Here is a 21469-nt window from a genome sequence, read left to right on the forward strand (position 1 = left end):
GGCCCTACTGTAATACCACACAGACAGTAGTCTCGCCCTACTGCACTACCACACAGACAGTAGTCTGGCCCTACTGCACTTCCACACAGACAGTAGTCTGGCTCTACTCCACTACCACACAGACAGTAGTCTGGCCCTACTGTACTACCACACAGACAGTACTCTGGCCCTACTACTGTACTACCACACAGACAGTAGTCTGGCCCTACTGTACTACCACACAGACAGTAGTCTGGCCCTACTGTACTACCACACAAACAGTAGTCTGGCCCTACTACTGTACTACCACACAGACAGTAGTCTGGCCCTACTACTGTACTACCACACAGACAGTAGTCTGGCCCTACTGTACTACCACACAGACAGTAGTCTGGCCCTAATGTACTACCACACAGACAGTAGTCTGGCCCTACTGTACTACCACACAGACAGTAGTCTGGCCCTACTGTACTACCACACAGACAGTAGTCTGGCCCTACTGTACTACCACACAGACAGTAGTCTGGCCCTACTGTACTACCACACAGACAGTAGTCTGGCCCTACTGTACTACCACACAGACAGTAGTCTGGCCCTACTACTGTACTACCACACAGACAGTAGTCTGGCCCTACTACTGTACTACCACACAGACAGTAGTCTGGCCCTACTGTAATACCACACAGACAGTAGTCTGGCCCTACTGTAATACCACACAGACAGTAGTCTGGCCCTACTGTACTACCACACAGACAGTAGTCTGGCCCTACTGTACTACCACACAGACAGTACTCTGGCCCTACTGTACTACCACACAGACAGTAGTCTGGCCCTACTGTACTACCACACAGACAGTAGTCTGGCCTTACTGTACTACCACACAGACAGTAGTCTGGCCCTAATGTACTACCACACAGACAGTAGTCTGGTCCTACCGTAATACCACACAGACAGTAGTCTGGCCCTACCGTACTACCACACAGACAGTAGTCTGGCCCTACCGTACTACCACACAGACAGTAGTCTGGCCCTACCGCACTACCACACAGACAATAGTCTGGCCCTACTGCACTACCACACAGACAGTAGTCTGGCCCTACTGTACTACCACACAGACAGTACTCTGGCCCTACTGTACTACCACACAGACAGTAGTCTGGCCCTAATGTACTACCACACAGACAGTAGTCTGGCCCTACTGTACTACCACACAGACAGTAGTCTGGCCCTACTACTGTACTACCACACAGACAGTACTCTGGCCCTACTGTACTACCACACAGACAGTAGTCTGGCCCTAATGTACTACCACACAGACAGTAGTCTGGCCCTACTGTACTACCACACAAACAGTAGTCTGGCCCTACTACTGTACTACCACACAGACAGTAGTCTGGCCCTACTGTACTACCACACAGACAGTACTCTGGCCCTACTGTACTACCACACAGACAGTAGTCTGGCCCTACTGTACTACCACACAGACAGTAGTCTGGCCCTACTGTACTACCACACCGACAGTAGTCTGGCCCTACTGTACTACCACACAGACAGCACTCTGGCCCTACTGTACTACCACACAGACAGTAGTCTGGCCCTACTACTGTACTACCACACAGACAGTAGTCTGGCCCTACTACTGTACTACCACACAGACAGTAGTCTGGCCCTACTACTGTACTACCACACAGACAGTAGTCTGGCCCTACTGTACTACCACACAGACAGTAGTCTGGCCCTACTGTACTACCACACAGACAGTAGTCTGGCCCTACTGTACTACCACACAGACAGTACTCTGGCCCTACTGTACTACCACACAGACAGTAGTCTGGCCCTAATGTACTACCACACAGACAGTAGTCTGGCCCTACTGTACTACCACACAGACAGTAGTCTGGCCCTACTGTACTACCACACAGACAGTACTCTGGCCCTACTGTACTACCACACAGACAGTACTCTGGCCCTACTGTAATACCACACAGACAGTAGTCTGGCCCTACTGTACTACCACACAGACAGTAGTCTGGCCCTACTGTACTACCACAAAGACAGTAGTCTGGCCCTACTGCACTACCACACAGACAGTAGTCTGGCCCTACTACTGTAAGACCACACAGACAGTAGTCTGGCCCTACTGTACTACCACACAGACAGTAGTCTGGCCCTAATGTACTACCACACAGACAGTAGTCTGGCCCTACTGTACTACCACAAAGACAGTAGTCTGGCCCTACTGCACTACCACACAGACAGTAGTCTGGCCCTACTACTGTAAGACCACACAGACAGTAGTCTGGCCCTACTGTACTACCACACAGACAGTAGTCTGGCCCTAATGTACTACCACACAGACAGTAGTCTGGCCCTACTGTAATACCACACAGACAGTAGTCTGGCCCTACTGTACTACCACACAGACAGTAGTCTGGCCCTACTGTACTACCACACAGACAGTAGTCTGGCCCTACTGCACTACCACACAGACAGTAGTCAGGCCCTACTGCACTACCACACAGACAGTAGTCTGGCCCTACTGCACTACCACACAGACAGTAGTCTGGCCCTACTGTACTACCACACAGACAGTACTCTGGCCCTACTGTACTACCACACAGACAGTAGTCTGGCCCTAATGTACTACCACACAGACAGTAGTCTGGCCCTACTGTACTACCACACAGACAGTAGTCTGGCCCTACTGTACTACCACACAAACAGTAGTCTGGCACTACTGTAATACCACACAGACAGTAGTCTTGCCCGACTACTGTACTACCACACAGACAGTAGTCTGGCCCTACTGTACTACCACACAGACAGTAGTCTGGCCCTACTGTACTACCACACAGACAGTAGTCTGGCCCTACTGTACTACCACACAGACAGTAGTCTGGCCCTACTGTACTACCACACAGACAGTAGTCTGGCCCTACTGTACTACCACACAGACAGTAGTCTGGCCCTACTGTACTACCACACAGACAGTAGTCTGGCCCTACTGTACTACCACACAAACAGCAGTCTGGCCCTACTGTACTACCACACAGACAGTAGTCTGGCCCTACTACTGTACTACCACACAGACAGTAGTCTGGCCCTACTACTGTACTACCACACAGACAGTAGTCTGGCCCTACTACTGTACTACCACACAGACAGTACTCTGGCCCTACTGTACTACCACACAGACAGTAGGCCCTACTGCACTACCACACAGACAGTAGTCTGGCCCTACTACTGTACTACCACACAGACAGTAGTCTGGCCCTAATGTACTACCACACAGACAGTAGTCTGGCCCTAATGTACTACCACACAGACAGTAGTCTGGCCCTACTGTAATACCACAAAGACAGTAGTCTGGCCCTACTGTACTACCACACAGACAGTAGTCTGGCCCTACTGCACTACCACACAGACAGTAGTCTGGCCCTACTGCACTACCACACAGACAGTAGTCTGGCCCTACTACTGTACTACCACACAGACAGTAGTCTGGCCCTACTACTGTACTACCACACAGACAGTACTCTGGCCCTACTGTACTACCACACAGACAGTACTCTGGCCCTACTGTAATACCACACAGACAGTAGTCTGGCCCTATTGTACTACCACACAGACAGTAGTCTGGCGCTACTGTACTACCACACAGACAGTAGTCTGGCCCTACTGCACTACCACACAGACAGTAGTCTGGCCCTACTACTGTACTACCACACAGACAGTAGTCTGGCCCTACTGTACTACCACACAGACAGTAGTCTGGCCCTAATGTACTACCACACAGACAGTAGTCTGGCCCTACTGTAATACCACACAGACAGTAGTCTCGCCCTACTGCACTACCACACAGACAGTAGTCTGGCCCTACTGCACTTCCACACAGACAGTAGTCTGGCTCTACTCCACTACCACACAGACAGTAGTCTGGCCCTACTGTACTACCACACAGACAGTACTCTGGCCCTACTACTGTACTACCACACAGACAGTAGTCTGGCCCTACTGTACTACCACACAGACAGTAGTCTGGCCCTACTGTACTACCACACAAACAGTAGTCTGGCCCTACTACTGTACTACCACACAGACAGTAGTCTGGCCCTACTACTGTACTACCACACAGACAGTAGTCTGGCCCTACTGTACTACCACACAGACAGTAGTCTGGCCCTAATGTACTACCACACAGACAGTAGTCTGGCCCTACTGTACTACCACACAGACAGTAGTCTGGCCCTACTGTACTACCACACAGACAGTAGTCTGGCCCTACTGTACTACCACACAGACAGTAGTCTGGCCCTACTGTACTACCACACAGACAGTAGTCTGGCCCTACTGTACTACCACACAGACAGTAGTCTGGCCCTACTACTGTACTACCACACAGACAGTAGTCTGGCCCTACTACTGTACTACCACACAGACAGTAGTCTGGCCCTACTGTAATACCACACAGACAGTAGTCTGGCCCTACTGTAATACCACACAGACAGTAGTCTGGCCCTACTGTACTACCACACAGACAGTAGTCTGGCCCTACTGTACTACCACACAGACAGTACTCTGGCCCTACTGTACTACCACACAGACAGTAGTCTGGCCCTACTGTACTACCACACAGACAGTAGTCTGGCCTTACTGTACTACCACACAGACAGTAGTCTGGCCCTAATGTACTACCACACAGACAGTAGTCTGGTCCTACCGTAATACCACACAGACAGTAGTCTGGCCCTACCGTACTACCACACAGACAGTAGTCTGGCCCTACCGTACTACCACACAGACAGTAGTCTGGCCCTACCGCACTACCACACAGACAATAGTCTGGCCCTACTGCACTACCACACAGACAGTAGTCTGGCCCTACTGTACTACCACACAGACAGTACTCTGGCCCTACTGTACTACCACACAGACAGTAGTCTGGCCCTAATGTACTACCACACAGACAGTAGTCTGGCCCTACTGTACTACCACACAGACAGTAGTCTGGCCCTACTACTGTACTACCACACAGACAGTACTCTGGCCCTACTGTACTACCACACAGACAGTAGTCTGGCCCTAATGTACTACCACACAGACAGTAGTCTGGCCCTACTGTACTACCACACAAACAGTAGTCTGGCCCTACTACTGTACTACCACACAGACAGTAGTCTGGCCCTACTGTACTACCACACAGACAGTACTCTGGCCCTACTGTACTACCACACAGACAGTAGTCTGGCCCTACTGTACTACCACACAGACAGTAGTCTGGCCCTACTGTACTACCACACCGACAGTAGTCTGGCCCTACTGTACTACCACACAGACAGCACTCTGGCCCTACTGTACTACCACACAGACAGTAGTCTGGCCCTACTACTGTACTACCACACAGACAGTAGTCTGGCCCTACTACTGTACTACCACACAGACAGTAGTCTGGCCCTACTACTGTACTACCACACAGACAGTAGTCTGGCCCTACTGTACTACCACACAGACAGTAGTCTGGCCCTACTGTACTACCACACAGACAGTAGTCTGGCCCTACTGTACTACCACACAGACAGTACTCTGGCCCTACTGTACTACCACACAGACAGTAGTCTGGCCCTAATGTACTACCACACAGACAGTAGTCTGGCCCTACTGTACTACCACACAGACAGTAGTCTGGCCCTACTGTACTACCACACAGACAGTACTCTGGCCCTACTGTACTACCACACAGACAGTAGTCTGGCCCTAATGTACTACCACACAGACAGTAGTCTGGCCCTACTGTACTACCACACAGACAGTAGTCTGGCCCTACTGTACTACCACACAAACAGTAGTCTGGCCCTACTGTACTACCACACAGACAGTAGTCTGGCCCTACTGTACTACCACACAGACAGTAGTCTGTCCCTACTGTACTGCCACACAGACAATAGTCTGGCCCTACTGTACTACCACACAGACAGTAGTCTGGCCCTACTGTACTACCACACAGACAGTAGTCTGGCCCTACTGTACTACCACACAGACAGTAGTCTGGCTCTACTGTAATACCACACAGACAGTACTCTGGCCCTACTGTACTACCACACAGACAGTACTCTGGCCCTACTGTACTACCACACAGACAGTAGTCTGGCCCTACTGTACTACCACACAAACAGTAGTCTGGCCCTACTGTACTACCACACAGACAGTAGTCTGGCCCTACTGTACTACCACACAAACAGTAGTCTGGCCCTACTGTACTACCACACAGACAGTAGTCTGGCCCTACTGTACTACCACACAGACAGTACTCTGGCCCTACTGTACTACCACACAGACAGTAGTCTGGCCCTACTGTACTACCACACAGACAGTAGTCTGGCCCTACTGTACTACCACACAAACAGTAGTCTGGCCCTACTGTACTACCACACAAACAGTAGTCTGGCTCTAGGAATGACCACACAACATTTCTGTGGTATTCTGGATACAAAGTTATGGAACACTTTTCTGTAAGGGTCCTTATGAATGCAAAATATATTATTTATCTCGGCAGTGTCATTATTGAATGTTTCGTAACACTTTACCTGTAGTCATCATCATCATCATCATACAGCATACAGCCTACATAACACTGTCATAGATGTGACATGCTAACTGTCCCAGGCAGAGATCTCACAAAGTGTTTTCAGTGAATGTAACGTCTTTAAGGGATGTCCATTTCTTACATTTCCTCAATTCCTCACGTCCTCTATCACCTACCTCCTTCTCGTTTTAGAGGAAAAAATGTTAAGGGGATGGACATAGGATCTTTTCGTCCAATACACTTAGAGAAGAAGGCAAGGAGAGCGGGTGTAACAAATTTAGGAAAGACAAATTGAGAAAGAGCCTCTGTTTCTACGGCTCCTCCCTTGTGACTGTGTCCTGAGAAGAGGATGACCCTACGGTGACCCTGTACGCTGTGAGTGTCATGTTAGGTCCCATTACAAACCCATTTACAACCTCCTCATTCCACATGTCACATTATGAGTCTTCTACAACAGTCGTTAACACTTCATAGCAGGACTGATGCTGCTGCAAGCACACAACATAACACAGCATGGATTTCTTCCTCGGTCTCTCTCAAGTTTCATCTGAAGCAGACAGAAGATTGTGACAGTTCCAAATGTGTTAAGTGTGTGTGTGTGTGTGTGCGTACATAAATTTGGGACAACACTTCAAATGTCAACAGTTAATGTGGTCTACATAGTGATAGCATTGCAGTGTATTAACTTTAAAAGCCAAGAGTTCCACAGGACTTCATATTCATTTTGATGAAACACAGCACAGCTGATGATTGCTGGCTGTGTTCTAAACATCTGGCATAAACCTCCCATTCCCCTGGACGCACCACGATCAGTATGATCATATTCTACTGTAGGCCTACAATACACACACCATGGTTGGCCTAATAATCACAACCATCTTCGCTGTAATAATCTTTCATATACCTGTTGTTTTGGTAGTGAGTACTGTGACCATCTGTCAGTCGGGCAGGACAGGATTAGAGAAATGTTTCCAGTGAACTATATCAACATCTGCTGCATATTTCCCAGATGTGAAATCAAAACCGCATTACAACACTGCATTTCACTGCAGAGAAACGGTAAAGAGAAAGATAGAAATAGAGAGACAGACAGACAGGGAGGGACAGACTGAGAGAGAGACAGAGACCGAGACAGAGAGAGCGAGACAGAGGGAGACAGAGAAATAAACCTCAGTCACCAAACCCCTCTGTTCCAGATTGAGTCATGTCAAGTGTAATAAGTTCAACAAGCTGGACAGTATGTCATCCTGGTCCATGACTGGGGGATGTTTCATGGGCCTACAACATGGTGCCTTTGTCAGGCCCATCTGCCTCCTCCTCTAATCAATTCAATAAAGAGGATGTTGTGTTAACCTCCACAATAACATTGTGCCTTATTGATATTATGGAGAAGAGCATCATCTGGTTCCCTCGCCATGCAGGAGATGCAGTATATAATAAAGGGAAAGGCAGTACAAAAAGACTAGCACTTTGAGACTGCCCAACCAGGATACAGTGTGGCCAGACCACCAAAAGGTCAGCGGCTCAAATCCAAACGTGGTGCCCTTCAACCTTAAAACGCTAAATCGAATCCTAAAACCATCCAGCTGTGCAAGTCCATAACACACATGCTACTAGTTTTGGCTAACAGAACTGTGTTTGGATAGGAGAGTAGTGTGAATCAGATGGGTTGGTTGTATGAACACGGCTATGCTTGGTCGACTGGAAAAGCCTCTCAGTCCCAGGGCTTCCGGACGTTCTGTCTACTGTGGCTAAAGTCTTCGGATATCCCACTGATCCATCACTTCACTGACCAGCAACACAAACCTGACACACTGGTCATGAGATCACCAAAAAAAGATAAAGCACACCTTGCCGATGAACTGATTAGAACATTTCCTGACTATCGTACATGTTGAATCGCAACTGTTCGCCGACAACCAGCGCGTGATCTACTGCGCATGGCCGACGTTCGCTATGGTGCGTCTTGTCCTTAACACACATTAACCTCAACAACTTCAAGCTTCAACAACATGAAGGCAATGCTATTCTTCATGACCTTATAACACACAGTGGGCCAAAGTATACAGCACTGTAAAAACCCTTCAGAAGGAAACCCCTACTGTACCTTTTTCTTCTCTCTCAGGTCGTACAGAGCCAGGGTAGCAAATAGTGGTTCAATGTCAATCTCAAACCTATGGAGGACAGGGGAGAAAATATATCAACCTGTCATTTCACAGCAGTGTGTCGACCAGCCAGCAAACATTGTCAATAAGCCTGACGTATAATGAACTTTTATCTATTCTATAAAGTTCTGCATTGTTGATTGAGAAAGCACATAAGCATTTTGCTGCAATTGTGTATGCGGTGAATACATTTGATTTGATTCTATTTATCAACTCAGGATACTCAACAGAAACATGGATTGTGGGTGCATGCACTCTCATAGCATTGAGACTTGGAACTGAGCCAATCGAGTGATATGCCCAACTGAAAGTTGGGACAGGCAGCTGCCAAAACAATGCTTAGAGATGATGAAGAACTTAGCTGAAACCTTTGGCAACTTTACGGCGTGGGAGAAGCAGAAAGAGAGAGAGAGAGAGAACAGAGAGAGAGAAAGAGAGAGAGAGAGAAAGAGAGAGAGAGAGAACAGAGAGAGACAGCGAGAGAGAGAGAATGAGAGAGACAGACAGAGAGATACTAGCCCACAGAAAGTGTGTAAGAGAGGGAGAGAAAGGGAACGTGTCTCACAGAAAGTGTGTAAGAGAGGGAGAGAAAGGGAACGTGTCCCACAGAAAGTGGTGGTCTAAAGGAAAGGTAACAACCACTGTACTGCAGAGCTCCCAGGCTAAAGGCTATGGTTCAGAGCAAACAGAATGGTCTCCAACTTAACAATGGTCTGTCAGTTGCAGTAGCAGACAAATACAGGCTAAATGTTGGGAACATTTCCCCATCATTCATATTGTGAGATAATCTTCTCCTTCTCACACAAACTTTCTGCGGGCTACACACCTTCCCTCTCTCTGCCACCCTGTCCCACACAACATGTTGATTCTCACATACAGGTACAGTTATTTTCCTTCCATGAAAGGTAGTGTAATTCCCATACTTGATGGCCTGACACCGGATGATGATCCGGTCTCCCATGTGCTCTTTGGGACAGTCAGGAATGGGCCGGATCTCCACTGCATCATCCTGGAATACCAAAGAAATGTCATGGGTCCAGCCACTCAATTCAAGTCAAGCATGCACAGAAGGATTGACTGTATTTATATGTGTGTGTGTCCCTCTCTCACCTCGTCGGCGGGTGGGTACAGGGCAAACAGCTCAGGGTGGCGGTTCCCCTGCCGGGCTTCCTGGTTGAACCTGTCCAGGTCGTCATGGTTACTGAAGTGCAGCAGCCCCTCCACTCTGGGGTCAGGGGTCAGACCAGAGCGGAGGTCAAAGTCAGAGGAGGTCAGGGTCCTGCTGGAGTCATCACTCAGTACCGCCAGGGACGGGGACTTCACCTGTAATAATATTAATAATGACTGGTATTAGGAGAGAGAGGAGGACGGGGACTTCACCTGTAATAATATTAATAATGACTGGTATTAGGAGAGAGAGGAGGACGGGGACTTCACCTGTAATAATATTAATAATGACTGGTATTAGGAGAGAGAGGAGGACAGGGACTTCACCTGTAATAATATTAATAATGACTGGTATTAGGAGAGAGAGGAGGACGGGGACTTCACCTGTAATAATATTAATAATGACTGGTATTAGGAGAGAGAGGAGGACAGGGACTTCACCTGTAATAATATTAATAATGACTGGTATTAGGAGAGAGAGGAGGACGGGGACTTCACCTGTAATAATATTAATAATGACTGGTATTAGGAGAGAGAGGAGGACGGGGACTTCACCTGTAATAATATTAATAATGACTGGTATTAGGAGAGAGAGGAGGACGGGGACTTCACCTGTAATAATATTAATAATGACTGGTATTAGGAGAGAGAGGAGGACGGGGACTTCACCTGTAATAATATTAATAATGACTGGTATTAGGAGAGAGAGGAGGACGGGGACTTCACCTGTAATAATATTAATAATGACTGGTATTAGGAGAGAGAGGAGGACGGGGACTTCACCTGTAATAATATTAATAATGACTGGTATTAGGAGAGAGAGGAGGACAGGGACTTCACCTGTAATAATATTAATAATGACTGGTATTAGGAGAGAGAGGAGGACAGGGACTTCACCTGTAATAATATTAATAATGACTGGTATTAGGAGAGAGAGGAGGACAGGGACTTCACCTGTAATAATATTAATAATGACTGGTATTAGGAGAGAGAGGAGGACGGGGACTTCACCTGTAATAATATTAATAATGACTGGTATTAGGAGAGAGAGGAGGACAGGGACTTCACCTGTAATAATATTAATAATGACTGGTATTAGGAGAGAGAGGAGGACAGGGACTTCACCTGTAATAATATTAATAATGACTGGTATTAGGAGAGAGAGGAGGACAGGGACTTCACCTGTAATAATATTAATAATGACTGGTATTAGGAGAGAGAGGAGGACAGGGACTTCACCTGTAATAATATTAATAATGACTGGTATTAGGAGAGAGAGGAGGACAGGGACTTCACCTGTAATAATATTAATAATGACTGGTATTAGGAGAGAGAGGAGGACAGGGACTTCACCTGTAATAATATTAATAATGACTGGTATTAGGAGAGAGAGGAGGACAGGTACTTCACCTGTAATAATATTAATAATGACTGGTATTAGGAGAGAGAGGAGGACAGGGACTTCACCTGTAATAATATTAATAATGACTGGTATTAGGAGAGAGAGGAGGACAGGTACTTCACCTGTAATAATATTAATAATGACTGGTATTAGGAGAGAGAGGAGGACAGGGACTTCACCTGTAATAATATTAATAATGACTGGTATTAGGAGAGAGAGGAGGACAGGGACTTCACCTGTAATAATATTAATAATGACTGGTATTAGGAGAGAGAGGAGGACGGGGACTTCACCTGTAATATTATTAATAATGACTGGTATTAGGAGAGAGAGGAGGACGGGGACTTCACCTGTAATAATATTAATAATGACTGGTATTAGGAGAGAGAGGAGGACAGGGACTTCACCTGTAATAATATTAATAATGACTGGTATTAGGAGAGAGAGGAGGACAGGGATGGGGACTTCACCTGTAATAATAATGACTGGTATTAGGAGAGAGAGGAGGACAGGGATGGGGACTTCACCTGTAATAATAATGACTGGTATTAGGAGACAGAGGAGGACAGGGAGAGAGAGGAGGACAGGGAGCGAGAGGAGGGCAGGGAGAGAGAGGAGGGCAGGGAGAGAGAGGAGGTGGGAAGAGGATGGAAGATAGTCAAAATCCGAAAATAATGTTGAATTCTCCCAACAATTTTTTTTTAAATTCTCCCAACAAAATAATTTTACTAAAGTGTATTGCATGTAGGCCTAAATCAGTGTTCCAAATTATTGCAGCACTTGAAGTGTATAGGCCGGTAACTTGCTATGCTATCGCAGTGGAGAGATAAGACGTCCATAGATGATTAACTGTGTGTGAACATCAAGAGAATCGAGACAAGCTCATGGAATCCATAACTAATGGGTTTCAACTCCAGGGGAGCCCAGTAACTTCTAAGTGAAAGGGTGCCCCCTAGCACCATGGAGAGATCATAGTTAATCAGAGAGCACTACGTCCATATGGAATCAGACTCCAACTGAGCTATATGACTGGACAGCTCTGAACTCTCAGGCTGTGTCCTGTTTTCAACCACCACCACCCCTACCAACCCCCTTCCTCCTCACAGCACCACCCCTCCACCCTACCAACCCCCTTCCTCCTCACAGCACCACCCCTCCACCCTACCAACCCCCTTCCTCCTCACAGCACCACCCCTCCACCCTACCAACCCCCTTCCTCCTCACAGCACCACCCCTCCACCCTACCAACCCCCTTCCTCCTCACAGCACCACCCCTCCACCCTACCAACCCCCTTCTTTCTCACAGCACCCCCCCCACCAGCCCCCTTCCTCCTCACAGCACTCCCCTCACCCTTCATTCCTCTTCTCTGTTGCAATCCTGCAGTAAATCTGCCTAATTTAGTTTCAAATATTTCGTTTGAATTACTGAAATATTTTGGCTTCTTCAACAATCCAAAAATGTAAGGGGAAACATCCATCCCTCTTCCATCTAACCTCCACACCCCCAGCCCTGCTTAGCTGTGCCCCTATCCCACAGGATTACTAATGACCAGTGTGAAGCAGGGGACCATTAGAGGCTGACTGACAATAGGCCGGTTCTTCCCCTCTCTCCCTCTCTCTCTCTCTCTCTCTCTCTTTGGCCTGGAGCGGATGGGAAAGACACGGCTGGAACAAGGGTCTTTGGTTTGGGTGATTAGGACTTGGTAAGGCTGGGGGATGGGGCTGGGGATGGGGCTGGGGCTGAGGAGCTGGGGGATGGGGATGGAGCTGGGGGATGGAGCTGGGGGATGGGGCTGGGGATGGAGCTGGGGGATGGGGATGGAGCTGGGGGATGGAGCTGGGGGATGGGGCTGGGGATGGAGCTGGGGGATGGGGATGGAGCTGGGGGATGGGGATGGGGCTGAGGAGCTGGGGCTGAGGAGCTGGGGATGGGGCTGGGGTTGGAACTGGGGGATGGGGCTGGGGATGGAGCTGGGGGATGGAGCTGGGGGATGGGGCTGGGGATGGAGCTGGGGGATGGGGCTGGGGCTGAGGAGCTGGGGCTGGAACTGGGGGATGGGGCTGGGGATGGGGCTGGGGCTGAGGAGCTGGGAATGGGGCTGGGGATGGAACTGGGGGATGGGGCTGGGGATGGGGCTGGGGCTGAGGAGCTAGGGATGGACCTTGGGACTTGGGAGTGGGACTTCACTCTCAGGGCTTGGAGATTTGAGTTTGGGACTATGGACTGACAGAGGTGGGAGGCTGGAGAAGGGGGCTGGAGGAGGGGTTGGCTGGGTGCTGGCTGGAGATTTGGCAGGACAGAGAGCTGGATGTTGGCTGGGGCAGGTCGGAAGCAGAGGGGGACTACATGAATATTCACATCTCATTGTGTGCAGGTCAGGCTGGGTAGACATGAGGGAGACGGTGCCAGGATGGAGGTAATAGAAACAGGAAAAACACGTCTATGTTCAGTGTTATGCTTCCCAAACCCTCCTCCTCCCCAACCCCTCCCCTCGCTCCCCAACCCCTCCCCTCGCTCCCCAACCCCTCCATTCCCCAACCCCTCCCCTCGCTCCCCAACCCCTCCCCTCGCTCCCCACACCCCTCCCCCTCTGCTCCCCAACCCCTCCCCCTCTGCTCCCCAACCCCTCCCGTCACTCTGTCTCGCTTTCTATGGTTCCCTCGCTCTGTTCTCTCACTCATTTTCTCTACTTCTTTCTCTCCTTCTTTCATTGCACACTGATTAGAATTCCCTCACAAGAACAGAGATTCTAAAACTAAAAGACAATCTATATCTATCAATCTGAGGAATCAGGAGATATAGCTTGAAACACCTCTACTATTCAGGTTTCATGTTGGGCATGTCATCTTTCTCTGATAGAAAAGCCAGGGTATTATGGTTTCTCTGATTATTTCCTTCCGTAATGTAATCTTTGGATCTGATACCTGAATGTCCTACTAAAGTACACTCTGAATACACACGTTGGTCCTCTGATAACAATGGGACTGACAAAACTGCTCCTTACGGACCCAAACCCGGATTTATTTTGGAATTCCCTTTTTTGTTGTTGTTGTGTATGCACTGTTGTGTATATTGTGCTTACCGGTGTCTCTAGTTTCTCTGGCTGGACGTCAGACTCAAATGTCTGTTTCTGCAGAGTTTTGTGTAGACTTGCCCGCTCCGAATATGCACTCCAACTATCTCCCTGGCACCTGCGCACACGCACACGCACACAGTTACTGATAAACTAGTGGCTTTTTTATCTTATCAGAGCAGATTAGATGTAGTATTCCACCCCCCACATACACACAAAGCCCCAGGATGTGGATGAAAACCCTGAGCAGGAGACTGACTGTGTGTGTGTACACTACCGGTCAAAAGTTTTAGAACACCTACTCATTCAAGGGTTTTTCTATATTTTTACATTGTAGAATAATAGTGAAGACATCACAACTATGAAAAAACACATATGGAATCATGTAGTAACCAAAAAAGTGTTAAACAAATCAAAATGTATTTTATATTTGAGATTCTTGAAATAGCCACACTTTGCCTTGATGACAGCTTTGCATACTCTTGGCATTCTCTCAACCAGCTTCATGAGGTAGTCACCTGGAATGCATTTCAATTAACAGGTGTGCCTTCTTAAAAGTTAATTTGTGGAATTTCTTTCCTTCTTAATGCGTTTGAGCCAATCAGTTGTGTTGTGACAAGGTAGGGGTGGTATACAGAAGATAGCCCTAATTGGTAAAAGACCAAGTCCATATTATGGCAAGAACAGCTCAAATAAGCAAAGAGAAACAACAGTCCATTATTACTTTAAGACATGAAGGTCAGTCAACGTGGAAAATTTGAAGAACTTTTAAAGTTTTCTTCAAGTGCAGTCGTAAAAACCATCAAGAACTATGATGAAACTGGCTCTCATGAGGACCGCCACAGATTGCTGCCCAAATAAATGCTTCACAGAGAACAAGTAACAGACACATCTCAACATCAACTGTTCAGAGGAGACTGAGTGAATCAGGCCTTCATGGTCAATTTGCTGCAAAGAAACCACTACTAAAGGACACCAATAATAAGAAGAGACTTGCTTGGTCCAAGAAACACAAGCAATGGACATTAGACCGATGGAAATGTGCACTTTGGTCTGGAGTGAAATTTAAGATTTTTGGTTCCAACCGCCATGTCTTTGTGAGACACGTGTGGGTGAGCGGATGATCTCCGCATGTGTATTTCCCACCGTGAAGCATGGAGGAAGAGGTGTGATGGTGTGGGGGTGCTTTGCTGATGACACTGTCAGTGATTTATTTAGAATTCAAGGCGCACTTAACCAGTATGGCTACCACAGCATTCTGCAGCGATACACCATCCCATCTGGTATGGGCTTAGTGGGACTATCATTTGTTTTTCAACAGGACTATGACCCAACGCACCTCCAGGCTGGGTAAGAGCTATTTTACCAAGAATGAGAGTGATGGAGTGCTGCATCAGATGACCTGGCCTCCACAATCCCAGACCTCAACCAAATTGAGATGGTTTGGGATGAGTCGGAACGCAGAGTGAAGTAAAAGACTGTTGGAAAAGCATTCCAGGTGAAGATGGCTGAGAGAATGCCAAGAGTGTACAAAGCTGTCATCAAGGCAAAGGGTGCCTATTTGAAGAATCTCAAATATAAAATATATTTTGATTTGTTTAACACTTTTTTGGTTACTACATGATTCCATGTGTTATTTCATAGTTTTGATGTCTTCACTATTATTCTACAATGTAGAAAATAGTAAAAATAAAGAAAAACCCTTGAATGAGTAGGTATTCTAAAACCTTTGACCGGTAGTGTATGTGTACCAGCAGTAGACAGTGGGCCTAGGCTGTGATAAGTAATCAGTATGTGGTATGTGTGAAGATAACCCATCTGTCTATCACGGTCTCTCAGACATCTCTCTGTAGACAGACAGACCAGACAGACCAAACAGACCAGACCAGACCAGACAGACAGCCTTGGTGGTGCATCTGAGAAGGAAACCACTGCACAGGTTTCCACTGTATAAACCACTGCACAGGTTTCCACTGTATAAACCACTGCACAGGTTTCCACTGTATAAACCACTGCACAGGTTTCCACTGTATAAACCACTGCACAGGTTTCCACTGTATAAACCACTGCACAGGATTCCACTGTGTTGTCTGCACCAGTGGTCATCAACCCTGGTCCTGAAGACTGAGCCACTTGGTGTGCAGCCTTTAGTCATGCTGGCCCAAAGCCTGCACAGCAGGTAGCTCTCCGGGTAGTCCAGGGTTAATGACCACTAGCGTACACATATCTAGCATTTTACAGGTCAGTAGTCACAAGGGAAAGGAGATTAGGAAAGAAAGCAGCCCCTGAATGTGTCTAAGAGTTGATCAAAGGAAGTTTACCTCCTGCTGACCATCAGCCAGGGCTGGGTGTAACTCTGAACACAGTCCCTGACATGGGAATCCAACTCCACCCTACAGAGATATAGGCGGTCAGCGAGGGAATGAGAAGGATGTTAAAGCACACACACACTCATTACATGCACACACAATCTTTTTCCCTCATTCTGCATTCCCATCTCATCAGCACTATCTGTAACATCATGTTCAAGGTGAGTGACAATCCTAAAACAAAATACCACTGTCAGAATATGTTCACTATTTCACACCCTCTTGGCTTGTAAGAGCCTTCTGAGGTATACTTATTCTATTCCATTAGAAGTGGGACCTAGGGAACTAGTGGGCGGGGTGTCATCTGGACACAGATATAGGTTGATAGTGGAGAAAGTTACTGGGACTATTGGATTAATAGCCAGGCTTAAATCAATGTCTAATCCAGAACTCTAGACCCTCACTGCTCTCTCCTAGATATGTGGGGATCTGATAGGCATAAGGTCAGTCTGTTATATCTGGAGTATTTCTCCTGTCTTATCCGGTGTCCTGTGTGAATTTAAGCACGCTCTCTCTAATTCTTTCTTTCTCTCTCTCGGAGGACATGAGCCCTAGGACCATGCTTCAGGACTACCTGGCCTGATGACTCCTTGCTGTCCCCAGTCCACCTGGTCATGCTGTTGCTCCAGTTTCAACTGTTCTGCCTGCGGCGATGGAACCCTGACCTGTTCACCGGACGTGCTACCTGTCCCAGACCTGCTGTTTTCAACTCTCTAGAGACAGCGGTAGAGATACTCTGAATGATCGGCTATGAAAAGCCAACTGACATTTACTCCTGAGGTGCTGACCTGTTGCACCCTCGACAACCACTGTGATTATTATTATTGACCCTGCTGGTCATCTATGAACATTTGAAGATCTTGGCCATGTTCTGTGATAATCTCCACCCGGCACAGCCAGAGGAGGACTGGCCACCCCTCATAGCCTGGTTCCTCTCTAGGTTTCTTTCTAGGGAGTTATTCCTAGCCACCGTGCTTCTACACCTGCATTGCTTGCTGTTTGGGGTTTTAGGCTGGGTTTCTGTACAGCACTTTGAGATATCAGCTGATGTAAGGGCTTTATAAATAAATTTGATTTGATAAGCAATCTAGTAACATGGTTGAGTTTATTCTACATTGATCATGTGACCATGCGACCCACCCCTCCTCCGGTACAGAGTGGCGTACGGTCCGACACTCCTTCTCCACCAGTTCTACTTCCAGGCCGTCGTCGGGGAAATCTCCAAGCTCCTGCATGAGGGCGGAGTCTCCACTCCGCAGCTGTGACATCAGAAACTCTTCCAGGTCCAAGGGCTCCACCGCGTCATACGACTGGGGCTGGAGAGACAGAGAGAGAGGGGAAAGGGTAGAGACAGACAGATATCATACTATTATATACAGCAAGTGTACAAAACATTATGAACACTTGGTCTTTTCATGACATAGACATTAACTTTTCCTCCATTACATTATTGAGGTCACTTGTTAAATCCACTTCAAATCAGTGTAGATGAAGGGGAGGAGACAAGTTAAAGACCTTGAGACCATTGAGACATTGACTGAACATGTGTGCCATTCAGGGTGAATGGGCAAGACAAAAGATTTAAGTGCCTTTGAACGGGGTGTGGTAGTAGGTGCCAGGTGCACCAGTTTGTGTCAAGAACTGCAACGCTGCTGGGGTTTTCATGCTCAACAGTTTCCTGTGTGAATTAAGAATGGTCCGCCACCCAAAGGACATCCAGCCAACTTGACACAACTGTGGGAAGCATTGGAGTCAACATGGGCCAGCATCCCTGTGGAACACTTTCAACACCTTGTAAAGTCCAGGCCCTGACAAATTGGGGCAGTTCTGAGGGCAAACGGGGGAGTGCAACTCAAGATTAGGAAGGTGTTCTTAATGTAAAGGGAAAGGCCTTGTCAGTTGTACCACTAAATGCATTCAACTGAAATGTGTGTTCCGCATTTAACCCAACCCCTCTGAATCAGAGAGGAAGTTGAGAAGGGGCGAAGGAGACGGTGACAGAGAGAGAGCGGTAGAGCGAGAAAAGAGAGAGAGAAATAGTTTCATGCAGAGGGCACAGGCAGGAAACGGTTAAGGCAAAAAGTTACCACGCAACTACATGTTGGCATTCTTAAGGTTATGAATAAACCACTGTAGTGCATCTAAATGTGTCATTGATAGAGCTTAGAGTCAGATTATTCCAGATATGTATTCCTTGGCTTCAATGAAAGGAATGCCTGGAAACAAACCAAGAACCTAACACGCATTGTTTAAGTACAAACAGAGAGAAAGAGGGGCAGGAAGAGAGAGGCATATAGAGAGAGGCATACGAGAGAGAGAGAGAGAGCATGAGGCATAGAGAGAGAGGCAGAGAGAGAGAGAGGCATAGAGCGAGAGAGAGGCAGAGTGAGAGGTGTAGAGAGAGAGAGGCATAGAGAGAGAGAGGTATATAGAGAGAGGTGTAGAGAGGCAGAGAGATATAGAGAGAGAGGTGTAGAGAGGCAGAGAGAGAGAGAGGCATAGAGAGAGAGAGAGAGGCATAGAGAGAGAGAGGCATAGAGAGAGAGAGGCATGAGAGAGAGAGAGGCATAGAGAGAGAGAGAGAGAAGCATAGAGAGAGAGAGAGAGAGAGAGAGAGAGAGAGAGGCATAGAGAGAGAGAGAGAGAGAGAGAGAGAGAGGCATAGAGAGAGAGAGAGAGAGAGAGAGAGAGAGAGAGAGAGAGAGAGAGAGAGAGAGAGAGAGAGAGAGAGAGAGAGAGAGAGATCTAACCTCTTCTGGGGAAATTGTAAAACACTAAACAACACAAGCAGTTATCTATCCAAAACGGAGATGTGTGGGTAAACCACTTCTCCAATGCCTTTGGCCCTATAACAAAGAAGAAACAGCAAAAACATATACATGATCAAAAACAAATCTTAGAAACTATTAAAGACGACCAGAACCCACTGGATTCTACAGTTACATTGAATGAACTACAGGACAAAATACACACCCTCCAACCCAAAAAGGCCTGCTGCATCTTCCCAATATTTGTATCCAAGGACTGATCACCCCAATCCACAAAAGTGGAGACAAATGTGACCCCAATAACTACCGTGGGTTATGCGTCAACAGAAACCTTGGGGAAATCCTCTGCATTTTCATTAACAGCAGATTTGTACATTTTCTCAGTGAAAACAATGTACTGAACAAATGTCAAATTGGCTTTTTACCTAATTACCGTGCGACAGACCACGTATTCACCCTGCACACCCTAATTGACAAACAAACAAACAAAACAAAGGCAAACTCTTCTCATGCTTTGTTGATTTCAAAAAATCTTTGGACATAATTTAGCATGAGGGTCTGCTCTACAAATTGATGGAAAGTGGTGTTGGGGGAAAAACATACAACATTATATAATAATAATGTTCACAAACAACAAGTGTGCACTTAAAATTGGCAAAAAACACACATTTCTTTCACCAGTCTCAACATCAACAGTGAAGAGGCGACTCCGGGATGCTGGCCTTCTAGGCAGAGTTGCAAAGAAATAGCCATATCTCAGACTGGCCAATAAAAAGAAAAGATTAAGATGGGCAAAAGAACACAGACACTGGACAGAAACTGTACCTAGAAGGCCAGCATCCTGGAGTCGCCTCTTCACTGTTGATGTTGAGACTGGTGTTTCGTGGGTACTATTTAATGACGCTGCCAGTTGACATTGAGACTGGTGTTTTGGGGATACTATTTAATGACGCTGCCAGTTGACACTGAGACTGGTGTTTTGCGGGTACTATTTAAAAACGCTGCCAGTTGACGTTGAGACTGGTGTTTTGCGGGTACTATTTAATGACGCTGCCAGTTGAGGACTTTTGAGGCGTCTGTTTCTCAAACTAGACACTAATGTACTTGTCCTCTTGCTCAGTTGTGCACCGGGGTCTCCCACTCCTCTTTATATTCTGGTTAGCGCCAGTTTGCGCTGTTCTGTGAAGGGAGTAGTACACAGCGTTGTATGAGATCTTCAGTTTCTTGGCAATTTCTCGCATGGAATAGCCTTCATTTCTCAGAACAAGAATAGACTGATGAGTTTCAGAAGAAAGTTCTTTGTTTCTTGCCATTTTGAGCCTGTAATAGAACCCTGAAATGCTGATACTCCAGATATTCAACAAGTCTAAAGAAGGCCAGTTGTATTGCTTCTTTAATCAGCAAAACAGTTTTCAGCTGTGCTAACATAATTGCAAAAGGGTTTTCTAATGATCAATTAGCCTTTTAATATGATAAACTAGCTACAATAGTTATTTACAACATTAGCAATGTCTACACTGCATTTCTGATCAATTTTATGTTATTTTAATGAGAGAGAGAACGAGCGCGAGAGGCAGAGAGGGAGAGAGCGAGAGAGAGAGCGAGAGAGGCAGAGAGAGGCAGAGAGAGAGAGGCAGAGAGAGAGAGAGGCAGAGAGAGAGAGGCAGAGAGAGAGAGGCAGAGAGAGAGGCAGAGAGAGGCAGAGAGAGAGAGACAGAGAGAGAGAGACAGAGAGAGAGGCAGAGAGATAGAGGCAGAGAGAGAGGCAGAGAGACAGAGAGAGAGAGGCAGAGAGACAGAGGCAGAGAGAGAGAGACAGAGAGAGAGAGGCAGAGAGAGAGAGACAGACAGAGACGCAGAGAGAGAGAGGCAGAGAGAGAGAGGCAGAGAGAGAGAGACAGAGAGAGAGAGGCAGAGAGAGAGAGACAGAGAGAGAGAGGCAGAGAGAGAGAGACAGAGAGA

General features: G+C 47.2%; 1 protein-coding gene across 3 annotated transcripts in view; it reads right to left on the reverse strand.

Moving 5' to 3' along the window:
- LOC106580556 (dedicator of cytokinesis protein 8) overlaps positions 1-21469 on the reverse strand; it is a 125726-nt gene that overhangs the window by 75907 nt on the left and 28350 nt on the right. For all 3 annotated transcript variants that reach the window (XM_045703289.2, XM_045703287.2, XM_045703290.2), the window contains 6 exons: positions 17880-18055; positions 16692-16763; positions 14380-14488; positions 9838-10050; positions 9651-9736; positions 8670-8736 (listed from right to left, as the gene is read on the reverse strand). In XM_045703289.2, the coding sequence (XP_045559245.2) occupies positions 8670-8736; positions 9651-9736; positions 9838-10050; positions 14380-14488; positions 16692-16763; positions 17880-18055 (723 nt within the window). The remainder of the gene's footprint in view (positions 1-8669; positions 8737-9650; positions 9737-9837; positions 10051-14379; positions 14489-16691; positions 16764-17879; positions 18056-21469) is intronic.

The sequence above is a fragment of the Salmo salar genome, chromosome 20 (genome assembly GCF_965601325.2).
Source record: "Salmo salar chromosome 20, fSalSal1, whole genome shotgun sequence".
Taxonomy (NCBI): domain Eukaryota; kingdom Metazoa; phylum Chordata; class Actinopteri; order Salmoniformes; family Salmonidae; genus Salmo; species Salmo salar.